Here is a 23,175-nt window from a genome sequence, read left to right on the forward strand (position 1 = left end):
TTGAGATATTTCTCCACGTGCTTATTTCAACAATCCAGTTTTCCAGTTTAAGTGTCGCTAAATGCAGTCCGGCGGCTCAGTTGGCAGCGTTTGGCAGACACACGTCAATTGGGCAGCCCCTTTTTAAATAGTGCCACTGTGCCCTCCGTGGATGCTGCCGCAGTGCCCTCCGTGGATGCTGCCGCAGTGCCCTCCGTGGATGCTGCCTCAGTGCCCTCCGTGGATGCTGCCTCAGTGCCCTCCGTGGATGCTGCCTCAGTGCCCTTCTAGCACTCTGGTTGGGATTCCAGCTCTGCTCCTGACATCACTGTCCATATATGGACAGAGATGTCAGGGGCAACGCCAGAGCTGGAGTCCCAGGCAGAGCGCCAGTAGGCTCTTCTTGAGACTCCAGCTGTGGTCCTGACATCACTGGGACTCCTGCTCTGGGGAATTCCACAGAGTCCCGGAGCAGAGCCTGTACTAGCGCTCTGCTTGGGACTCTGCTCTGGGGAAGACCCTGACACATTGTCCATATATGGACAGTGATGTCAGGGATTTCCACAGAGTCCCGGAGCAGAGCCTTTACTAGCGCTCTGCACGGGACTCTGCTCTGGGGAAGACCCTGACACACTGTCCATAAACGGACAGCGATGTCAGGGAATTCCACAGAGTCCCGAAGCAGATCCTGTACTAGCGCTCTGCTCGGGACTCCGCTCTGGGGAAGACACTGACACACTGTCCATATATGGACAGCGATGACAGGGAATTCCACAGAGTCCCGGAGCAGAGCAGATACTAGCGCTCTGCACGGGACTCCGGCTCTGGGGAAGCCCCAGACATCGCTGTTCATATGTGGACAGCGATGTCAGGGAATTCCAGAGTTTAGCGGCTCGGTATCCCGCGGGCCGCAGATGACAGCCCCAGGGGCCGCATGCGGCCCGCGTGCTTGAGACCCCTGCTCTACAGGTACCAGTCAACATTTATTTTTCCTGCAATTGAAGTCGCCTGGCTTGAAGAGAAGAATAAAATAAAAAAAACGAACAATCAACTCTTCCTATATGTTTCACTGGAGATGGGCAGTGTGACAGTCAATGACATTGCGAAATACTGTACGTACACTGTAGTGGATTTGTATACAGAAAAAATCATGGATTTTCAAGTTGCCCAGAGGAGCCCGTGCACTTCTTCCATTGCAATGGAGAAATTTGTATTTAAAATGGTTATGGATAGAATTTTGTCTGAAGGATTTGATGTTTGCATTTTTGCCTCTGACAGTCACGTCAGTATCCAAAAGTTGTTGCGAGATGTGTGCCACGACCTAGACCATCAGTATGAAATCTGTCATTATGTAAAGACATTAAGAAAAAAATTGCTGAAGGTAAGTAGTGGAATCCTCGGCAGACCTATCATACCATGGATTGATAAAGTCGTGAACCATTGCTGGTGGAGTCTAAATGAGGACTTTTTCAAGGAACGTTGGAAGTCTGTCCTGAAACACATCATCAACTGTCACTAATGGGAAGATGCCGTTCTTTACAAAAAATGTGCTCATGATGATTTGTCCACCTAACCACAAACTTCAGTGCTATGGCCTACCCCTGGAAGCATTGCTTATCGAAGAGTGGAAGAAGTTGTCTGTAATCCACAGCTGTTGACGGATGTTCCACACCTCATCAGAAATTGCCACACTGGACCGTTACAGGCCTTCCACAGATTAGTGTTGAAATATAGATCAAAACAAATTCACTTTGGCATTGATGGAATAGAAGCTAGGACCAAACTTGCTATCCTGGCGCATAACCACAACCTTGAAAGAAAATAAGCTGTTCATGTACAAAAAACAAATTGTGACACTATTGGTACTCAAAGGACAAAGTTAATGCTACCAAACGGAAGAAAAGGTGTTTAATCAAAAATGTATTTTAACCGATGAGCATCTACCATACTGAAAGAATACTGGAGGACTGTCTAAAAATTGCACAGGGTGAGGCAAATCATACATGGCAAAGCAGAGTTACAACGCTTCCACCCAACATTGCCAATGTAGAAAGACCAATCAAAAGAGAATTTTTGGAGCAGCACTTCAGTAGGTTTTGTAAGCGACAAGATTGCTGCTGTTCAGGAAAAAATAAAAATGAATGGTTTGTATAGTTGTTATATTGCTGTAAGTAGTTCAAGTTTGTTTAGTTGTTTGGCAGTTTTATTAATTATTTTAATTCGATTTTACAGGACACTTTTAAAGGAAACTTACTACATGTGTCTACTCAAAGATGTCGCTTGACTAGAGTTGTGGAAGTCCTCTTGTGTAAGACAAAATGCCGATATGAGTGTAGACCCAACGTAGTATGTGGATTGTCCTATATTATTTACATTTTCTCCACAGGTTCACTAGTCTCCCCGCGTTTGTCAGGGTAAGTGTTGACCCAGGCACTGTAACGAGGCTTCTACTGTGATATGTGTCTTTGGTACACAGGAGTTGTGGTCTGTACGTGTGTCTACTTCTAGCTGTCTACATTATCTCCACAGACTCAAACAGTCGCCCTGTCTGTCTGGTGTTCCTTCCTGCTGGATAAGGATTGTTATTTCTTATAGCGCTGGAGACAAACGGTAAAATGTTCTTGCAGATTTCATTACAATTTGTATTTGGACCCAAAGGCAAGATTGTGTAATAATTTATGAAATATACAGTTCGGATTTATAGTACTTACTTTGCTCAACCCACCACAGATTTGATTTTTAAAATCCCATATCAAATTGAGAAAAATTTATAATTTATTCAACGTGTGTCATGATGATTAAACTTCTAACATGTTTTGATTTAATATTTTTATCTAAATCAGTGTGTATGCTTAATAAAATAAAATATTTTGGATTATATTAAAGTTTTATTGTCATTTTTTTGCTAATTATTAATTGTGGAATAATATTTTTTTTAAAGTGTTTATAGAATTTGTTAGCAAAGTTATATTAAATCGGAAAAAAATCAAGATAAATACAAAATAAAAAAAGTTTTAAACTCAAATTTTAATCTTCAAATTTGAGATAATAAATTTACAAAATACTATTCCAAGGCCAAATATTCAGAGGGTTCTTCCCTGAACATTAGAAATCCACAATTTTCATCCTCTGGATCATAGAAGACTTCTCTTATAATTTTAAGTGCAAGAGTGTATGGGTGCTGGTGGTAATGCCCCTGAAATGCTCGTTGCCAAGGGGGTATGGGTACTGGTGGTAATGCCCCTGAAATGCCCGTTGCCAAGGGGGTATGGGTACTGGTGGTAATGCTAAACCTAAAGCAGAGATCAACCATAAATCCCCTCTACCATGATGGGAATGATCCCATACTTATAACCAGTATGAGGTGGGAGGTATACATATGCCCGATATTATGCAAGGATAACAATGATGTCATTTAACTCAATAGAGAACAATAACTTACAACGAAATAGAGTCTGACACTCAAATATTTGTAAAAGTATAAATTTTTATTCAATCCAAAAATTTAAAAACACATATCTCAGTATAAAATTCAGGGATGACTAACCACAGTGAGGTAATGGACACCAAATAGCAACTGTAATGGCAGGAAGGAGGTGAAGGGAACAAGTGAGCCCTAATCTACCCACCGCCCTGTCCCTGCCTACTTGCAACGACCCGCCCTAGGCGACGGGGTACAACTTGGCGGCGGTCCCTACGCTGTCTAAGTGCAAGGGAGTACAAACAGGGAACACGCAAGGGAAGGGGCGGTAGCCCACGGAACGCCGCGAGGAAACGGAGCGGTGAATGAGTCAGTCAGGATCAGGATGTAGTGGAGTATACCAACGAGAGCACGGAGCAGGAAGCAAGCCAGGGGCAAAGCGAAGCAGGAGAAGCGGAACTGAAGCAAGGCAGAAGCAGGCTGGAGCAAGGCAGCAGTGGGGCCAGGAATCCAAGAAGAATAACAACCCTGAGGAAGAGAACACGGCAGGTATAAATGGACAGGGGGCGGAGCTAACTCCGACTGACCAGGCCGCGATAGGCTCTCCCACTCCTGAGCCTGCCACCCTGGTTGGTGGGAGCCGGTGTCAGTCTAAGAGGTCTGGCCTCAGGTGTCGACTGATTAATGCCGGGAGTATACACAGACGTAGTACCTGGCAGATCCTTTACAGCAACAGTCATTATTTCTGTACCCATGCTGTGATTTGTTTAAGTTTTTGTACCTTCGTGCATTAAAGTTTATGCCTTTAATTAAAAATATGTACATAAGCACAGAGAGATAATGTCATCGCAATCTCCATGCATACTCCTACAACTAACTTGTAATTGTTAGGTGAGATTTAGATGACATTTAAAGAGCATTTTTTTATAAACTATAAGAATGAGTGGATGGCATATATAGTTATATAATACCTTACCCATGAAATCAGTGATGGCTACCTGGCGTCACATCCCGACGCGCATTTCGGCTCCAGGCCTTCATCTGGGAACGGTGCCAGAGAGTCACAAAAAGACATTTAAAGGTCCATAGACCAATCAGGAGCAGTTGGCTTACCATGTAATAGCTGAAGGATGTAATGAGCAGATAGCCGGTATGAGACGCGTGTCTTCCCCGCAGGGACAAAAAAAGCGCGACACCGGGCCAACACCGATGAAGTCAGACACGACGCCGCGAAGCGTCAGACGCTTCCATGGCAACGGAGGCCGCCTCCAGTAGCCTGCGAGTGCGAACGTGTCAGCCCCACCTCCTGGATAAACAAGCACAAGGGAATTGTGCCAGTCTCTCCAGCAGGGGGAGCAGCCGTATAGTGGTCAATGACCCGACGTTTAACTCTGCATCTGCCCAAATTAATTTAATCTCATTGCATCTTTATTTAATGGCCCAAGATCGATACAACTTGTGGTAATGCCCCAAAATGCTCATTCCAAGGGGGTATGTGTACTGGTGGTAAAACCCCTGATATGCTTGTTGCCAAGTGGGGAAGGGTTCAGCTTGTAATTCCACTAATAAGCTTGTTGCCAAAGGGGATATGGGTACTGGTAGTACTGCCTCATAGATGCTCATTGCCAAGTGGGTATAAGTACTGGTGGTAATGCCCATGAAATGCTCATTACCAAAAGGGATGTGTGTTATGGTGGTAACGCCTATGAAATGCTCGTTGCCAAGGGTGTATGGGTACTGGTGGTAATGCCCCTGAAATGATAGTTGCCAAGGGAGTATGGGTACTGGTGGTAATGCCCTGAAATGCTTGTTGCCAAAGGGGTATGGGTACTGGTGGTAATTCCCTGAAATGCTTGTTGTCAAAGGGGATATGGGTACTGGTGGTACTGCCCCATAAATGCTCATTGCCAAGGGAGTATGGGTACTCTTGGTAATGCCCTGAAATGCTCGTCGCCAAAGGGGGTATTGGTACTGATTGTAATGGCCAGAAATGCTCATTGCCAAGGGGGTATGGGTACTGAGGTAATGCCCCATAAGTGCTCGTTGCCAAGGGGGTATGGGTACTGGTTGTAATGCCCTCAAATGCTCGCTGCCAAAGGGGATATGGGTACTGGTGGTACTGCCCCATAAATGCTCGTTGCCAAGGGGGTATGTGTTATGGTGGTAAAACCCCTGAAATGCTCGTTGCCAAGGGAGTATAGGTACTGGGGGTAATGCTCCTGAAATGCTCGTTGCCAAGGGGGAATGGGTCCTGGTGGTAATGACCCGGAAATGCTTGTTGCCAAAGGGGATATGGGTACTGGAGGTACTGACCCATAAATGCTCATAGCCAAGGGAGTATGGGTGCTGGTGGTAATGCCCTGAAATGCTGGTTGCCTAAGGGGGTATGGGTACTGGTTGTAATGGCCAGAAATGCTCGTTGCCAAGGAGGTATGGGTACAGAGGTAATGCCCCATAAATGCTCATTGCCAACTGGTGGTAATGACCTGAAATGCTTGTCGCCAAAGGGGGTATGAGTACTGGTTGTAATGCCCAGAAATGCTCATTGCCAAGGGAATGTGTACTGGCGGTAATGCCCATAAATTATCGTTGCCAAAGGGGATATTGGTACTGGTGGTACTGCCCCTTAAATGCTCGTTGCCAAGGTAGTATGTGTTGTGGTGGTAAAGCCCATGAAATGCTCGTTGCCAAGGGGTATGGGTACTGGTGGTAGTGCCCCTAAAATGCTTGTTGCCAAGGGGGTATGAGTACTGGTGGTAATGCCCTTAAATGCTCGTTGCCAAGGGGGTATGGATACTGGTGGTAATGCCCTGAAATGCTTGTTGCCTAAGGGGGTATGGGTACTGGTTGTAATGGCCAGAAATGATCATTGCCAAGGGAGTATGGGTACTGGTGGTAATGCCCCATAAATGCTCATTGCCAAGAGGGTATGGTTACTGGTTGTAATGCCCAGAAATGCTCGTTGTCAAGGGGATATGTGTACTGGCGGTAATGCCCTCAGATGCTTGCTGCCAAGGGGGGGATGTCTGCTCTGTGAACTAAATCCCTAATGCTCGTTGCCGTGGGGGACACACGTAAAACATGTGCTTGTCCCTAGGGGGTTTTCTATACTTACCTGCACGCTATGATGCTGCTGCAGATTCGGACAATCGTCCTGACACGTCTGGAGTCTATGTCTGGTCAGTCTTCCGTCGCTCCGGTAAAGGACCTGTAGCAGGAAGTGATGTCACAGCGTGATCTCGCGATTTTAGCGGAGATCACGCTGGGCTGTTAATCAAGACTGGACTGAAGAGAAGTGTATGAGGCTGATTGGTCAGCGTTATACACTTTTCTATACAACACCCACATGGTGGAAGGAAAAAAAAACAAAGTTGGTCTTTTAGAGAAAATTGACATAAATCTAAAAATGATCATAACTTTGTCAATAATTAAAGTTTTTTGATTTTTAAAAAACCAGTAGGTATCTGCATTAAAGTGCCTGTTAGATTTGGTAGGAGATAGTGAAGTTATAAACTGGTGAAAGAGCCAGACTGCTGCTATTTGTTAATTGCAAGGTGACGTGGATTCTTCTTATCATGAATGATTGATACATTTTTAGCGGAAAATGTACTTTTTGCTTAAAATTTATGTGAAATCTCATGAGGGGTTGGGAGTGTATATGAAATAAAAGCTATATTTCAGTACAGCTGCTTGTGTGTGCAATATATATTTTAAATATTTGCAGATGTTGCATATGCCCTCTGTCTCAGCTTTTTTGCTCGAATGATATTCTTTGTCACAAATACTATACATTTTTTTGTTTTTTTAATATGTTATTTTTCACAAAGTTGTATGAAAGTGACTATGGCTGTAATGAGCGGTATGAACTGACTGAAACCATCAGGTTATTTAATTATTTTCACATAATAAAATCGGGGTCTGGTGGTATACTGACTTTTCAAGAGATCCAGCTTTTTTTTTTTTCCTGGGGGGGGGGGCGGGTTTATTTGTTGCCTAAAACCAGATTTAAATTGTGATGATTTGGTTAAGCTATAGTCATGAGCGACATGTATTACCTCTGCATGAGTTCTGTATGATGTTTTTATGAGGTGTTGTGCACTAAGGTTCTGCTTTAGGTCAGCTTTTTAGCCACCAGCATGAATTGTATACATGCTTTTAATTTAAAAAAAAATTACACTGATGCCAAATTTAATGAACTTCTATGAGTGTAAAGTGCTGGGTAGCACTTTGACAATGTGCCAGGTGTCTAATTTCAGATAAATATATGCGTATGGGTGTATAATATGATCTAAGAAGTGTCAAAATTGTTCTGGCGACCATAAAGTCTGGAAACTTATAGCAGTCATGGGGTTCATTTTATAGAATGGTCTTTTGTCCCTTTTTTTTTTTATAAATTTGCCGTATACATTTTAATGTTACAACATGAACCTTGTGTATTGGAATACTGGTTTCATTTTTTTTTCATAGTTTTTGTTTACAATTGTACTAGCGATAGAGAATTTCAATACACTTAGACCACACCTTAGATCTCTTTGCTTAGCTGAATGCCTGGCTTTTCTACTGCAAAAGTAATTCCCATGAGGCCACTAAGCTGGATGAAACATAAAACAGCTTTATTGCTTAAAAAAAGACACGTGTATTGAAATTGCATATGTCTCTGTATGTGATTCATATACAGAGACATATGCGGTTTCAATACACGTGTCTTTTTTAAGCAATAAAGCGGTTTTATTCTTCACCCACTGAGAGGCCCACAGAGTTTCTTTGGACTGCTTTCCTACATCGGATCCTGCTGATTATTTAGCTCCGAAGGCCAGCACACTACCTATGTTTGGAGCTCAATGTCTCCACATGCTAGATGATAGAGTTGTGCCGACTGTCCAGCACAACCACAGAAGGTGACGTAGTTTCCTAAAACACCTTTGCTAGTACCTTCTGTCTTTGAATCTACAGTATCACCTTCGAGGAGCGCTCTATGTCTCATTTTTTTGTTCTCGTATACCTGGATGAAACATGCTTTGGGCCACCTTTATGAAGAGTGATGACTCAGACTTCCACAATAAGATAGATGGTGAATGTAACTACGCCTGGAGAAAAAGATGGGCCTGATTCACACCTGTCTCACGCACAGAAACTGTGTGTTTGACCCTTGTATATGCACACAGTACACAAATGCCGAAACATGTATGCCTAATAAAAACAGTAACATGTATGCCTAATACATGCTTATTTATGATTAGCTGGAAATATCTACCTTTTCAAACAATAAAAATTAAGTTTTTGTTTTTTTTCAAAATTAGGTTCCTGACTGACATAATTAACTGAATAATCATTTGTAATTAAGGAATCTATCAGCCCTCACGTTTGGCTTGTTATTTATCACCTCTATATATCTAATTTTTCATATATAATGATTTATTTTACATGTGACTAAGTAATCATTGCATAAGTTATCATTCTATCATCTCTTCACCTTTAACCTGTATGATGTAAGTCACTTTGGCAACATTTTTCTTTATATATAAGTTTCTCTTCTGATTTTCTTTTTAACATGTCTCTGTGAAGAATATGATACTGTATACCCTGAAACACATTACATATTTATGGCTGCTCATTCTTTGTTTTACTCGTCTGTTGGCGACCTGAAGAGACATATGCTTGTTCCATGTTTTTCTTCACTATCTGAACACCGTATTACTTGCAATTAGTCAGATGTACCATGAAGTGTAGTGTTTGTGTTGCGTGTTTTGTTTTTTTCCCATTTTTCTTTTTTATGTGGTTGCTTAATAAATTAAAGTAGTACAAGGAAACATAAAACACATACACTGCTTTAAAATAAAAACTTAAAAAAACATTGCTACTAATAAATTTACAGGCAAAAGTGTTTATATTGAAGTACGGTACTTAAAACTCTTTACACTACTTACGTCAAGTTCAGTCTGGATTAAGAGACTCAGATATTGGTCTGCAAGATCTTTTACAATGCTTATATCCACTGCATGCTGAACATTCCCATGCCTACCTTAAAAATAAAAAATAAAAGAATTACAAAAATATGTAAGATTTTTAGTCTGGATCAATAAATTATTTATACACAAAACATACAATATATATCTATATATATATATATATATATATATATATATACACACGCACACACACACAAATATATATGGACACATACATACATATAGCGTCTGTACCTTTTGTGGCTAGAAAACACACCTTCCCAAGGAAAAAGTTGGCATCCAAGATTGCAATAGAAGAAACAACAGTAGACAGGCTGAAAAAAAATATTTGATATACAGTATCAATCAAGAGGCAAGGATAGTTAAATGTGCAAAAAGAGGTTAAATACAGGAAATTCAACAAAGTATAACACGAGGAATCACTAGACTAGCTAGGATGAACCTAATTGCTCAGGCAATGTGCAAAGGAAAGGGAGGTCCCTTTATACACTGGGAAAGCGGGGTATAAAACTTTGCACATGCTAGTGCTTTAGGACCGCAAGGATCAATGCTCACGCACACTAGGAAATGCAGAAAGAGAGTGGCGGCGATGGAGGCCGCAAGCAAACCTGACGGAGGAAGGCACGTGGCACCGACCAGGCGCAAGGGATTGCCGCGACGAGAAGTATACAGCGGTGGTGGGGAATGGCGGCCGTTACAATGACCAGTCCTCTTTAAACACAATTATAGACATAACAAATATATTACAGCTTATCTGCCAAATAGTAGATTTGTGAAGGGTGTGTCTCCAATTATATATATATATAATATAAATCAGAAAATTTAAAATCAGGTAATAATAGAGTCCTATCTATAGAAGATATCTATCTAGTCTATTTGATTTTAAGAAATCAATCCGTTTACTCCAGGTTTCGATATATCGATTCAACTTTGACTTGTGTTATGGAATCTCTAGCTAACCACAAGCTACCTATACTCCAACACCACTCCGGTTAGCAGAGTCTAAGGCTACCTCTAGGTGTTCACCAGAGCCCGCTGCAAGGAGGGATGGACTTGGTAGCTATGGACCTAGTCCCCTTCCCCTTTTTTTTCCTCTATTTTCTTTTCTAAAGGTCTGCCATCTCTCTGCCAACGATTATGCTTTCTCAATTCCTATGGTATCCATTTCACCTAATGGGAGTCTTGTGTTAAATAGGCGCATACTTTCCCCTTCACAATGGCATCCACTGTAGTTAACTAGGGCTTGACATTACTATCTCATAACGCACATGGGCTAAATTCCCAGAATAAAAGGAACAAACCCTTCGTTACTATAAATCTATACATGTTGAGGGTTTTTTTCTACAGCAGACTCATATCTCTTCGGTTTCATACCCGAAATATTTCCACCTATTTTCAAGCTAATGCTCTGGATAAAACAAGAGGGGTTGGAATATGGATCTCGGTGGTGCAATTCCGCTCTCAAGAGGTAATCCGCAATACTGATAGGTCTTCTCTCTTGGTCTCAGGAACTAATCGAAAGTAAACCCCTTACTTTCCTTAACTAGCATGCCCATAATAGAGAGATGATCTTTTTTTCACCAAAATGCTGGATTCGGTCTCCCTTACATCTTTGCTTCCCTCATAATGGTAGGTTATACCAATTTGGGTATTGACCTTTCCCTGGGTAAATCTGATCCCTTACATACTAGACAGGCCACTCCGTGCAAGACAGATACCAAATTGGCTCTGTTGCTACACTCTAAGGACTTGGTGGATAGATCATGTGTGGGTATCATCGTCCCTTCTGCCCCTATTAACCAAGTCGACTATTCTTACTACACCTTGGTCTGAACGATCTCCCATTTCTATACTTTTGCATGACCTATTTACTCGGGATATGGCTTCCATTGGCTTAATGAATCCTTTTTGAGAGATCCTGAGGTATGCTTGGAAATACAGTCAGCCCTCTAATTATTTACGTGGAAATCCCCCTTCCTAGACATCCCCAATCATTTACTGGAAAGCTCATAAGGCCACTATTAGAGGTCTGTTCATTTAAATTGGGTTTCACAAGAAAAAAAAATGCAACAGACATTGATCGTACAAAAATATTACTTGAAAGACTTACATCGAGCACACAAAGTAAATCCCTCCGTAGATTTGCGTTCAGACATTGAGGCAGCTCATACTCATCTGAATCTATGTCTGACGACTTACGCAGAAAAGAGTTTACGTTGAACTAAGTGTCGATTTTAAATGTTGAAGGATAAACCTAAATGTCCTTCTTGCATGTGAACTTTCTCCCAGAGTGGGTGTCTAAGCGCTTCCTAGGTTGCCTATATAATCGGGGAGGGGGGACCTCATCCAAGACCCTAAACACATTTTAAAAGTAATTTTATAATTTTTATTCCCACCTTTATGCCCCTCTTGCTGCTTTCTCTACAGCCCTTGCTTATGAAGTCCTATCCCTGGACATTGTCCTTAGCCTATTCTATGAACATCAGGATTTAATGGAAACATCTCCCCTTGGACGAGGGTCTCCAGGCTTCTGCGGCCATTAAACCTTCCAGGCTCCAGGGCCGCAAGCCCGGATTGGTTTTCTGGAATGTATTATAAGAAGTATGCTCCTACTCTGGCCCCTCCCTTAGTCTCCTATATTTCTATTCAACAGGGTGGACACCTGGGCCTTTTCTCTAATATGGCCCACATTAATGTGATTCCCAATTCTCAAAGAACATTCGGATAAAGAAAATTAAAAATCGCCCCATCGTGATATGAAGATATTGACTAAAATTCACCTTAATGTTAGGGAACCAGGAAGGGGAGGGCTCAAAACACATCTGCTAGAAGCAAGGGTGCCAGTATTATACCAAGACAACACTTTCCCAAGAAAATCCCCAAACTGCAAAGGTGCAGAGTGTGTACCAAAAGGGGGATAAGAAAGGACACCATTTATCAGTGCAACACTGGCCTGTGCATAAAGGATTGCTTCAAAGCGAAACAATATTTTTTTTACCCCATTATTATACCACTTGATTATGCCCTGCTTACCTATGCCCCCACATTATAAGCTGAAATAACAGTAAAACACCAAACAAAACAAAATCTGCACTCCAAAAGCCAAACGGCGCTCCATCCATTCTGAGCCTTACACTGTGCCCAAACAGCTGTACACTTCCACATTTATGGCATCGCCATACCAGGAAGAACCCTTTTAACAATTTTTGGGGTGCGAGTCTTCAGTGGCATAAGCTGGGCACAACATATTTGCCACTGAAATGACTTCTCTAGGTAAAAAAAAAATGACAATTTTCACTTTGCACCATCCGTTGTAAAGGATCTGCCAGGCACAGCTGGGTTAACTCCCAGAACTAATCAGTCAGCACCTGAGAATACATCCCTGAGACTGACTCCTGCTTCCACCATTCAGGCTGGCAGGCTTAGGAGTGGGAGAGCCTATCGTAACCTGGCCAGACTCAGCTAGCTCCCGCCCTCGGTTTATTTAAGCCTGCACTTCCTGTCCCTCGGTGCTTGTTATTGCTTTTGTTTCTTTCCTTGTGGTTCCTGGCCCAGCTACAGCTCCTGCTATTTTTGATCCTGCTCCATACCGACCCTGGCTTACCGACTACTCTTCTGCTTTTCGTTTTGTACCTCGCACACTCCTGGCTTGACTCGGCTCGTTCACCACTCTGGTTGCTCACGGTGTTGCCGTGGGCAACGGCCCCTTTTCCTCTCGGTGGAATGACCCTGCCTTAAGGTGCCAGTTTAGGTTGTGTCTGTCGAATGCCCTGAAAGACCTGCTAGTTAGCTATCCCTCTTCTGACTCCCTAGACCAGGTTATGGCTTTAGCGATACGACTTGACAGACGTCTCAGGGAACGACAACGTGAACGTTTGTGTTTTCTCCTCCGACTCCCCCATGATGCCTCCCGAAGCTCCGTTGCTTCGTTCCTCCCCGAAAGATTCAGAGATACCTATGCAACTCGGGGCCTCCGTGTCCCCCCAACAACGTAGAGAATTCCGCAGGAAGAATGGTCTCTGCTTCTACTGTGGGGACGACAAGCATCAAGTGAACAACTGTCCTAAGCGTAAGGTTGCAGCCAGAGAACTTCCGCGTCTAAGTGATCATCGGGGAGGTCACTTGGGCGCACAGGTATTTCCCGTAAATATGAAACGTACTAAGATCTTGCTTCCCTTTCAGGTCTCTTTTGGTGGTAGGTCTGCTACCGGCAGTGCTTTCGTGGATTCAGGGTCCTCTACTAATATCATGTCTGTGGAATTTGCTATGTCCCTTGCTATGCCTCTTATTGATTTGCCTAAACCTGTCCCGGTAGTGGGTATCGACGCCACTCCTCTTGCTAATGGTTATTTTACACAGCATACCCCTGTTTTTGAACTCCTTGTTGGCTCCATGCATTTGGAGCAATGCTCTGTACGGTTGATGCAGGGATTATCGTACGATTTGGTTCTAGGTCTTCCCTGGTTGCAGTTGCATAATCCCACGTTTGACTGGAATACTGGGGAGCTAACCAAATGGGGTAATGAATGTTGTACGTCATGTTTTTCTGTTAATTCTATTTCTCCCCCTAAGGAGGCGAATACGCTACCCGAGTTTGTTCAGGACTTCGCTGATGTTTTCTCTAGGGAGGCCTCCGAAGTGTTACCTCCTCATAGAGAATACGATTGCGCCATCGAATTGGTACCAGGAGCTAAGCTTCCTAAGGGTAGGATATTTAATCTTTCTTGTCCCGAACGTGAAGCTATGAGAGTGTATATCCAGGAATCCCTGGCCAAGGGTTACATTCGTCCCTCTTCTTCTCCGGTAGGTGCTGGCTTCTTCTTCGTGGGGAAGAAGGATGGTGGTCTTAGGCCATGCATTGACTACCGTAGCCTGAATAAGGTCACGGTAAGGAACCAGTATCCCCTTCCTTTGATTCCTGATCTCTTTAATCAGGTTCAGGGGGCCCAATGGTTTTCTAAATTGGATCTACGGGGGGCGTATAACCTTATTCGCATCAAAGAGGGGGATGAGTGGAAGACTGCGTTTAACACGCCCGAAGGCCATTTCGAATACCTCGTCATGCCCTTTGGGTTGTGTAATGCCCCTGCGGTCTTCCAGAATTTCATAAATGAGATTTTGAGAAATTACCTGGGGATTTTTCTGGTAGTGTACCTTGATGACATACTGGTGTTTTCCAAGGACTGGTCCTCCCACGTGGAGCATGTCAGGAAGGTGCTCCAGGTCCTTCGGGAAAATAAACTGTTTGCCAAAACCGAAAAATGTGTGTTTGGGGTACAGGAGATTCCATTTTTGGGTCAAATCCTCACTCCTCATGAATTCCGCATGGACCCCGCCAAGGTTCAGGCTGTGGCGGAATGGGTCCAACCTGCCTCCCTGAAGGCGTTACAGTGTTTTTTGGGGTTTGCTAATTATTACAGGAGATTTATTGCTCACTTCTCGGTCATCGCTAAGCCCCTTACGGACCTCACTCGCAAAGGTGCTGATCTCCTCCACTGGCCTCCTGAGGCTGTCCAGGCTTTTGAGGTCCTTAAGAAGTGCTTTGTCTCGGCCCCGGTGCTGGTTCAGCCCAATCAAATGGAGCCATTTATCGTGGAAGTTGACGCATCTGAGGTGGGAGTGGGGGCTGTCTTGTCCCAGGGTACCAGGTCCCTCACCCATCTCCGCCCCTGTGCCTACTTCTCCAGGAAGTTTTCGCCAACTGAAAGTAACTATGATATTGGCAACCGCGAACTCTTAGCCATTAAATGGGCATTTGAAGAGTGGCGCCACTTCCTGGAGGGGGCTAGGCACCAGGTAACGGTCCTTACCGACCACAAGAATCTGGTTTTCCTAGAATCTGCCCGGAGGCTAAACCCGAGACAAGCTCGATGGGCGTTATTTTTTACCAGATTCAATTTTTTGGTTACCTATAGGGCTGGGTCTAAAAATATTAAGGCTGATGCACTGTCGCGTAGCTTCATGGCCAGCCCTCCTTCGGAGGAAGATCCTGCTTGTATTTTGCCTCCAGGTATAATCATTTCCTCGATCGATTCTGATTTAGTCTCTGAAATTGCTGCTGATCAAGGTGCAGCTCCCGGGAACCTTCCTGAGAACAAGCTGTTTGTTCCCCTGCAATTCCGGCTAAGGGTACTTAGGGAAAATCATGACTCCGCACTATCTGGCCATCCAGGCATCCTGGGTACCAAACACCTCATTGCCAGAAACTATTGGTGGCCTGGGTTGCCTAAAGACGTTAAGGCCTACGTCGCCGCTTGTGAGGTTTGTGCTAGGTCCAAGACTCCCAGGTCCCGACCAGCGGGCTTACTGCGTTCGTTGCCCATTCCCCAGAGACCTTGGACACATATCTCCATGGATTTTATCACCGATTTGCCTCCATCCCAAGGCAAGTCGGTGGTGTGGGTGGTGGTGGACCGCTTCAGTAAGATGTGCCACTTTGTGCCCCTCAAGAAACTACCCAACGCCAAAACGTTGGCTACCTTGTTTGTCAAACACATCCTGCGTCTCCATGGGGTCCCTGTCAATATTGTTTCGGACAGAGGGGTACAATTTGTTTCATTGTTTTGGAGAGCCTTCTGTATGAAGTTGGGGATTGATCTGTCCTTCTCCTCTGCCTTCCATCCTGAAACCAATGGCCAAACGGAGAGGACTAATCAATCTCTAGAACAATACTTAAGGTGTTTTGTCTCTGACTGTCAATTTGATTGGGTCTCTTTCATTCCCCTCGCCGAATTTTCCCTTAATAACCGGGTCAGTAACTCGTCAGGGGTCTCTCCTTTTTTTTGTAATTTTGGGTTTAATCCACGGTTCTCCTCCGTTTCACCTGGTAGTTCCAACAATCCTGAGGTAGAGGTCGTTCATCGGGAACTGTGCACAGTCTGGGCCCAGGTTCAGAAAAACCTAGAGGTGTCCCAGAGCGTACAAAAAAGCTCAGGCTGATAAAAAACGTTCTGCTAACCCCGTTTATGGTCGGGGATCTGGTGTGGTTGTCGTCTAGGAACTTGCGTCTCAAGGTTCCGTCCAAGAAGTTTGCTCCCCGGTTTATTGGGCCGTATAAGGTCATTGAGGTCCTCAATACTGTCTCCTTCCGGCTGGAGTTACCCCCGTCTTTTCGGATACACGACGTGTTTCATGCCTCCCTCAAACGCTGCTCCCCGTCCTTGGCTCCCTCGAGGAGACCTCCTGTTCCCATCCTCACCCCGGAGGGGGTGGAATTCGAGGTGGCCAGGATTGTGGACAGCAAGATGGTCCAAGGCTCCCTCCAGTACCTGGTCCATTGGAGAGGATACGGGCCCGAGGAGAGGACTTGGGTACCCGCCCGGGATGTTCACGCTGGGGTATTGGTCAGGAGGTTCCACCTGCGTTTCCCCAGTAAGCCAGGTCCACTTAGAAAGGGTCCGGTGGCCCCTCATAAAAGGGGGGGTACTGTAAAGGATCTGCCAGGCACAGCGGGGTTAACTCCCAGAACTAATCAGTCAGCACCTGAGAATACATCCCTGAGACTGACTCCTGCTTCCACCATTCAGGCTGGCAGGCTTAGGAGTGGGAGAGCCTATCGTAACCTGGCCAGACTCCGCTAGCTCCCGCCCTCGGCCTATTTAAGCCTGCACTTCCTGTCCCTCGGTGCTTGTTATTGCTTTTGTTTCTTTCCTTGTGGTTCCTGGCCCAGCTACAGCTCCTGCTATTTTTGATCCTGCTCCATACCGACCCTGGCTTACCGACTACTCTTCTGCTTTTCGTTTTGTACCTCGCACACTCCTGGCTTGACTCGGCTCGTTCACCACTCTGGTTGCTCACGGTGTTGCCGTGGGCAACGGCCCCTTTTCCTTGCTTGTGTTCCTTGTATGTTTGTCGTGTTTGTCGTGCACTTACTGAGCGCAGGGACCGCCGCCCAGTTGTAACCCGTCGCCTAGGGCGGGTCGTTGCAAGTAGGCAGGGACAGAGTGGCGGGTAGATTAGGGCTCACTTGTCCGTCTCCCTACCCCCTGCCATTACATCCGTAGTGCATTAATTTCTGGAAAACCCCTGCGTGGTCAAAATGCTCACTACACCCCTTAATAAGTGCCATGGTGGGTGTAGTTTCGAAAATGGGGTCACTTCTCAGGGGTTTATTTTATTATTTCAAATGAGAACCTTGCAATTGTGAACCAATACTTTGGAAATCGCCAAATTAGGCCTCAATTTCGGATGGTACTATTTCACTCCTGAGGCCTGTCGTATGTCTAGGCAAAAGATTAGTGCCACATGTACACTACCATTCAAAAGTTTGGGGTCATCCAGACAATTTTGTATTTTCCATGAAAACTCACACTTATATTTATCAAATGAGTTGCAAAATGACTAGAAAATATAGTAAAGACATTGACAAAGTTAGAAATAATGATTTTTATTTGAAATAATAATTTTCTCCTTCAAACTTTGCTTTCGTCAAAGAATGCTCCATTTGCAGCAATTACAGCATTGCAGACCTTTGGCATTCTAGCTGTTAATTTGCTGAGGTAATCGGGAGAAATTTCACCCCATGCTTCCAGAAGGCCCTCCCACAATTTGGATTGGCTTGATGGGCACTTCTTGCGTACCATACGGTCAAGCTGTTCCCACAACAGCTCTATGGGGTTGAGATCTGGTGACTGCGCTGGCCACTCCATTACAGATAGAATACCAGTTGCCTGCTTCTTCCCTAAATAGTTCTTGCATAATTTGGAGGTGTGCTTTGGGTCATTGTCCTGTTGTAGGATGAAATTGGCTCCAATCAAGCGCTGTCCACAGGGTATAGCATGGCGTTGCAAAATGGAGTGATAGCCTTCCTTATTCAAAATCCCTTTTACCTTGTATAAATCTGCCACTTTACCAGCACCAAAGCCACCCCAGACCATCACATTACCTCCACCATGCTTGACAGATGGCGTCACTCTTCCAGCATCTTTTCAGTTGTTCAGCGTCTCACAAATGTTCTTTTGTGTGATCCAAACACCTCATACTTCGATTCGTCTGTCCATAACACTTTTTGCCAGTCTTCCTCTGTCCAATGTCTGTGTGCTTTTGCCCATATTAATCTTTTCCTTTTATTAGCCATTTTTCTTTGCCACTCTGCCCTGAAGGCCAGCCTCCCGGAGTCGCCTCTTTACTGTAGACGTTGACACTGGCGTTTTGCGGGTACTATTTAATGAAGCTGTCAGTTGAGGACCTGTGAGGGGTCTATTTCTCAAACTAGAGACTCTAATGAACATGTCTTGTTGCTCAGTTGTGCCGCGGGGCCTCCCACTTCTCTTTCTACTCTGGTTAGAGCCTGTGTGTGCTGTCCTCTGAAGGGAGTAGTACACACCGTTGTAGGAAATCTTCAGTTTCTTGGCAATTTCTTGCATGGAATAGCCTTCATTTCTAAGAACAAGAATAGAGGGGGCGTGGCCTAGCGGTGAATGTGAGGACGTGTGTGACCGGAGCTCCTGCTGTATTCATCCTGTAAGGTCCATATATCCCGCAAAATTTGGGGAAAACAGCTTCCCCAGGGTCCTACCAGAGTATAGAGGTGGAGGAGCACGAGTGCCCGTCCATAATGACGCGCTCTAAGAAGCAGAAATCGCCACCAGCGGGTCCCGGGCTCAAGATGGCGCCGGAGAGACGGAGGGCCGCACTAGAGGCCTCCGGCAGGAAGTAGCAGAGAAGCTGGAGAAGTTCGCCCGCACGCCGAGAGCAGGGGGGGCGGCAGCACAGCAGAGAACGTCGGCTGGAGATCAGGCTGCTGGAGGCTCCTCTTATGGATCAAGGTACTCTCCTTTGGCGGGGGACATGAGAAGTGAGGATGAGGAGGAGGAGGAGGAGGAGGAGGAGGAGGAGGAGGAGGAGATGAGCGGCGCCATGCAGGATCAGCCAGGTGCTGGAGGGAAAAATGGAGCAAGGAAGGGGGAACCCTCCTTAAAGGACATTTTGGCAGCGGTGAAGCAAAATTCTATGGTCCTTAATGCCTTATCATGCCAGATGGGTGGATTGAAGGAGGACATTTTGTTGCTCAGGAACGACTTGCAAAAAGTAGCGGAGCGCACCACGGCTGTGGAGGGGAGAGTCTCAGACATGGAGGATGTGATTCCTAACATAAGGCAAGATGTGCAAGCACACTCTCAGGCAGTGGCGGCATTGCTGGCAAAGACAGATGACATGGAGAATCGGTTGAGACGGAATAACGTTCTCCTAGTGGGGGTTCCGGAAAGAGTGGAGGGAGCGAATCCGGATGATTTCTTTGAAAAATGGCTGATAGACACATTCGGCAAGGATGAATTGACCCCTTTATTTGCTGTGGAAAGAGCACACAGGGTGCCGACCAGACCCGGCCCTCCGGGGAGGCCGCAGAGACCAGTGCTGATAAAAATTCTACATTACAAAGATAGGGACAAGATCCTGAGGAAAGCTAGAGAACGTCAAGACATCTCCTTTAATGGGGTGAAGGTGTCCTTCTTCCCGGATTTCTCTATGGAAGTACAACGGAAAAGATCGCAGTTTATGGATATAAAGAGACGCTTAAGGACGTTACAAGTGCAATATTCGATGATGTATCCTGCCCGCTTGAGAGTGGTGGCGCTGGGCACAACTTCCTTCTTCGAGACACCGAGAGAAGCGGTTAGATGGTTGGACAGCCATGAAAGTCAACTGAGACCGGCAGAGGCAGAGGGACGGCGTTGATCCGGAGTGGACCGGCTGGAAAGATGAGGCCGGGGAATGCGGGATTGAACCAGGTGTCGTAGACCATTGCAAGAACTGGCATTGAGGGTTCCTGGTTATGTTTGGACTCCTGTTTGAACCCCTGGGGGCCTTGAAGGGCCTGGCTGCGGTGCACGCGGAAGACCGGGAGTGGAGGAATTTGTTTATGGACATTGAGGGGTACTGATATGTTGAAGGGATGGTTGTTTATTTGCAAAAAAAGGCAGCGGGAGTAATGGTCAGTTAAGCGGGAAAGGTGAATAGCAAGTTATGGTATTGCTGAATGTAAGGTGGGCGGAGTTGACCTGCCGACGCTGGTTGTTATGGGTAATGGCAGATACGGTCTGTCGCCCCGACCCTTGGAAAGGGGTAGGTTTACGGGGGAAGTTACAGGGTGGGGGAGGGGAGGATGACCCAGCCGGTCGGATACGTAAAAGTACGAGTACAGGAAAGGATGTGTTGGGATATGTTGCAGGATGATGGGATCACTTAATTGTTTGTCCTGGAATGCTCGGGGCTTGCGGGACGCCAGAAAACGGCAGGCGGTATTTGATTTTGTCAAAAAGCAGGAGTCGCGGGTGATAGGACTACAGGAGACGCATATGACTAGGGATTCCATCTCCATGATGAATAGGGCATGGGTAGGTCATAGTTTTCATTCTTATCATACTACATATTCAAGGGGGGTGAGTCTTCTCATACATAGGGCAGTGCCATTTATATGTCATGACTCCTTCCAGGATGGGGAGGGGCGGTATGTGGGGGTACACTGTACTCTGTATCATTGGAACTGTGTGTTGGTGGTGTTGTATGTCCCCCCTCCATTTTCTAGCGGGTGTATCAAGAAAGTGGTGGAGGAACTGGCTAGATTCCCGGAGGTGCCGTTACTAGTGATGGGGGATTTTAACGCGGTACTAAATACGAATATGGATAAATTTGGCATGACAGGGGGAGGTATAACAGCATTTGGTCATCTTGTTCCTGAAATGGGTTGGCGGGACATATGGAGGGATAAGCATCCAAATAAGTTTCAGTACTCTTGTGCGTCTTCCACGTATCAGTCTCTATCCAGGATAGACCTAATATTGTGCTCGTCGGCAGCAGTACCCTTTGTAGCCCAGATAGAATACCTACAAAGAGCCTTATCGGATCATTCTCCTTTGTTAATGAAGGTAGAGACGGAGGGGAGAATAGGGCGGGGGCAAGGGTGCTGGAAACTCAATGCCTTTTGGCTGAAGTTGATAGATAATAAACGAATTTTAGACCTCATAAAGGAATATTTTCAATTCAACTCAGGTACGGTACCGCAAGAGATACTGTGGGATGCGATGAAGGCGTGGCTGAGAGGGGTGTTCATACAGCACATTTCGGCAGTAAAAACTAGATCCAGACAATTAGGGGAAGCGCTGTTGGAAAGGGTAACGGAGACAGAAAGGCTACATATTGCGGATAACACACCAGACACATTGAAGCATTGGGTGGAGGCACAGCGGTTGTTGAAACAGCATCAGTTGGAGAGGGCAGATAATAAATGGATGTTTCTAAAACGCCAATATTATGAGGAGGGGAAAACCACAGGACGGTTACTGGCAAGGATGGCACAGGCTCAGAGGGAGAATAATTATATACACACTATCAGGGGGGAGGGGGGAAAGTCGGAGACTGATACAGGACAGATTTTGAAAGTTTTTCAGCAGTTTTACTCAGATTTATATGCCTCTAGAGCAGAGCACACACCCCAACAGTTGGAAGAGTATATAGGGGAGACTGAAATTCCCAGGTTGGGAGGGGAGGAGAGAGGGACATTGGAGGAACCAATATCTCTGGAGGAGCTCCAGGCAGCCATAGGGATACTAGCCAGTGAAAAGGCGCCGGGGCCGGATGGTCTTCCGGTGGAGGTTTTTAAGGAATATGGGGAGGAACTCACACCTCAGTTACTGACCACTCTTCTGGATAGTTTTGATAGGGGGCGGCTCCCGGACACAATGTACGAAGCAACTATAGTAGTTCTGCCTAAAGAGGGGAAGGATCCGCAGCTCCCGGGCTCCTATAGACCAGTTTCTCTATTGACGGCGGATATTAAAATCTTAGCAAAGGTATTGGCGCTTCGACTGGCCAGGGTAGTGGCTGGGGTGGTACATGGAGATCAGGCTGGCTTTATGCCATCCAAGTCGACGGCGGTGAACCTGAGACGGCTGTTCTTGAATTTGCAAGTTCTTCCGGATAATAACAGGGGGAGAGCCATTCTGTCCCTAGATTCGGCTAAAGCGTTTGATTGCGTGGAATGGGAATATTTGTGGTCAGTTCTGGGAAAAATGGGATTTGGCCCTAATTTCATAAAATGGGTAAAGTTGTTATATGTAGCCCCGACTGCAAGGATTAGGGTGAATGGGGTACTCTCTGATCGGTTTGCGCTGGAGCGGGGAACGCGTCAGGGATGTCCATTATCTCCGTTGTTGTTCGCGTTGGCAGTGGAACCATTGGCATGTGCAGTAAGACAACATGAGCATATCCAGGCGTTGAGATATGGGGGGGTGGAGGAACGAATTGCGTTATACGCGGATGATATGCTGTTATTCATGGCGGATGCCGAGCGCACACTCCCGTTAGTGATGGCCCTGATTAAGCGGTTTGGGAAATATTCGGGATTGCTCATTAATTGGTCAAAATCGGCTCTAATGCTCATCGACCCGGGGGTTATCCAGACTGGGGAGGAGGAGGTGGAGATACCGGTGGTCACGGAGTTTAAGTACCTGGGGGTCAGGGTGACGGCAAAAGCACAGGATTATATGTCTCTTAATGTAATGCCACTGTTAACAACGATAAAAGCCAAAGTAGAGGCTTGGAATAAGCTACCGCTATCTGCTCTGGGTAGGACGAATCTGATTAAAATGATCCTTATGCCCCAGGTGCTGTATGTCCTACATAACTCCCCGGTATGGATTCCCAAATATTGGTTTAGAAGGTTGCACAACTTGTTTAGGGACCTAGTATGGAAGAAGGGGGTACCCAGGATTAAACTGGAGAAACTCCAACTGCCTAAGGAGGAGGGGGGCCTGGCGGTGCCCAATGCGTGGGTGTATTATTTGGCTGCCCAATGTCAGCCTTTCT

The 23,175-nt window shown here is 45.5% G+C and overlaps 1 protein-coding gene across 3 annotated transcripts in view; it reads right to left on the reverse strand.

Annotated features, from left to right (window-relative positions):
- CENPM (centromere protein M) overlaps positions 1 to 23,175 on the reverse strand; it is a 158,366-nt gene that overhangs the window by 17,014 nt on the left and 118,177 nt on the right. For 2 of the 3 annotated variants that reach the window (XM_075832276.1, XM_075832275.1), the window contains 2 exons: positions 9,604 to 9,683; positions 9,328 to 9,422 (listed from right to left, as the gene is read on the reverse strand). In XM_075832276.1, coding sequence (XP_075688391.1) covers positions 9,328 to 9,422; positions 9,604 to 9,683 — 175 coding nt within the window. Of the gene's footprint in view, positions 1 to 1,578; positions 1,790 to 9,327; positions 9,423 to 9,603; positions 9,684 to 23,175 lie in introns of all 3 variants that reach the window. The other variant, XR_012849847.1, reaches the window with a different exon arrangement.

The sequence above is a fragment of the Rhinoderma darwinii genome, chromosome 7 (genome assembly GCF_050947455.1).
Source record: "Rhinoderma darwinii isolate aRhiDar2 chromosome 7, aRhiDar2.hap1, whole genome shotgun sequence".
Taxonomy (NCBI): Eukaryota; Metazoa; Chordata; class Amphibia; order Anura; family Rhinodermatidae; genus Rhinoderma; species Rhinoderma darwinii.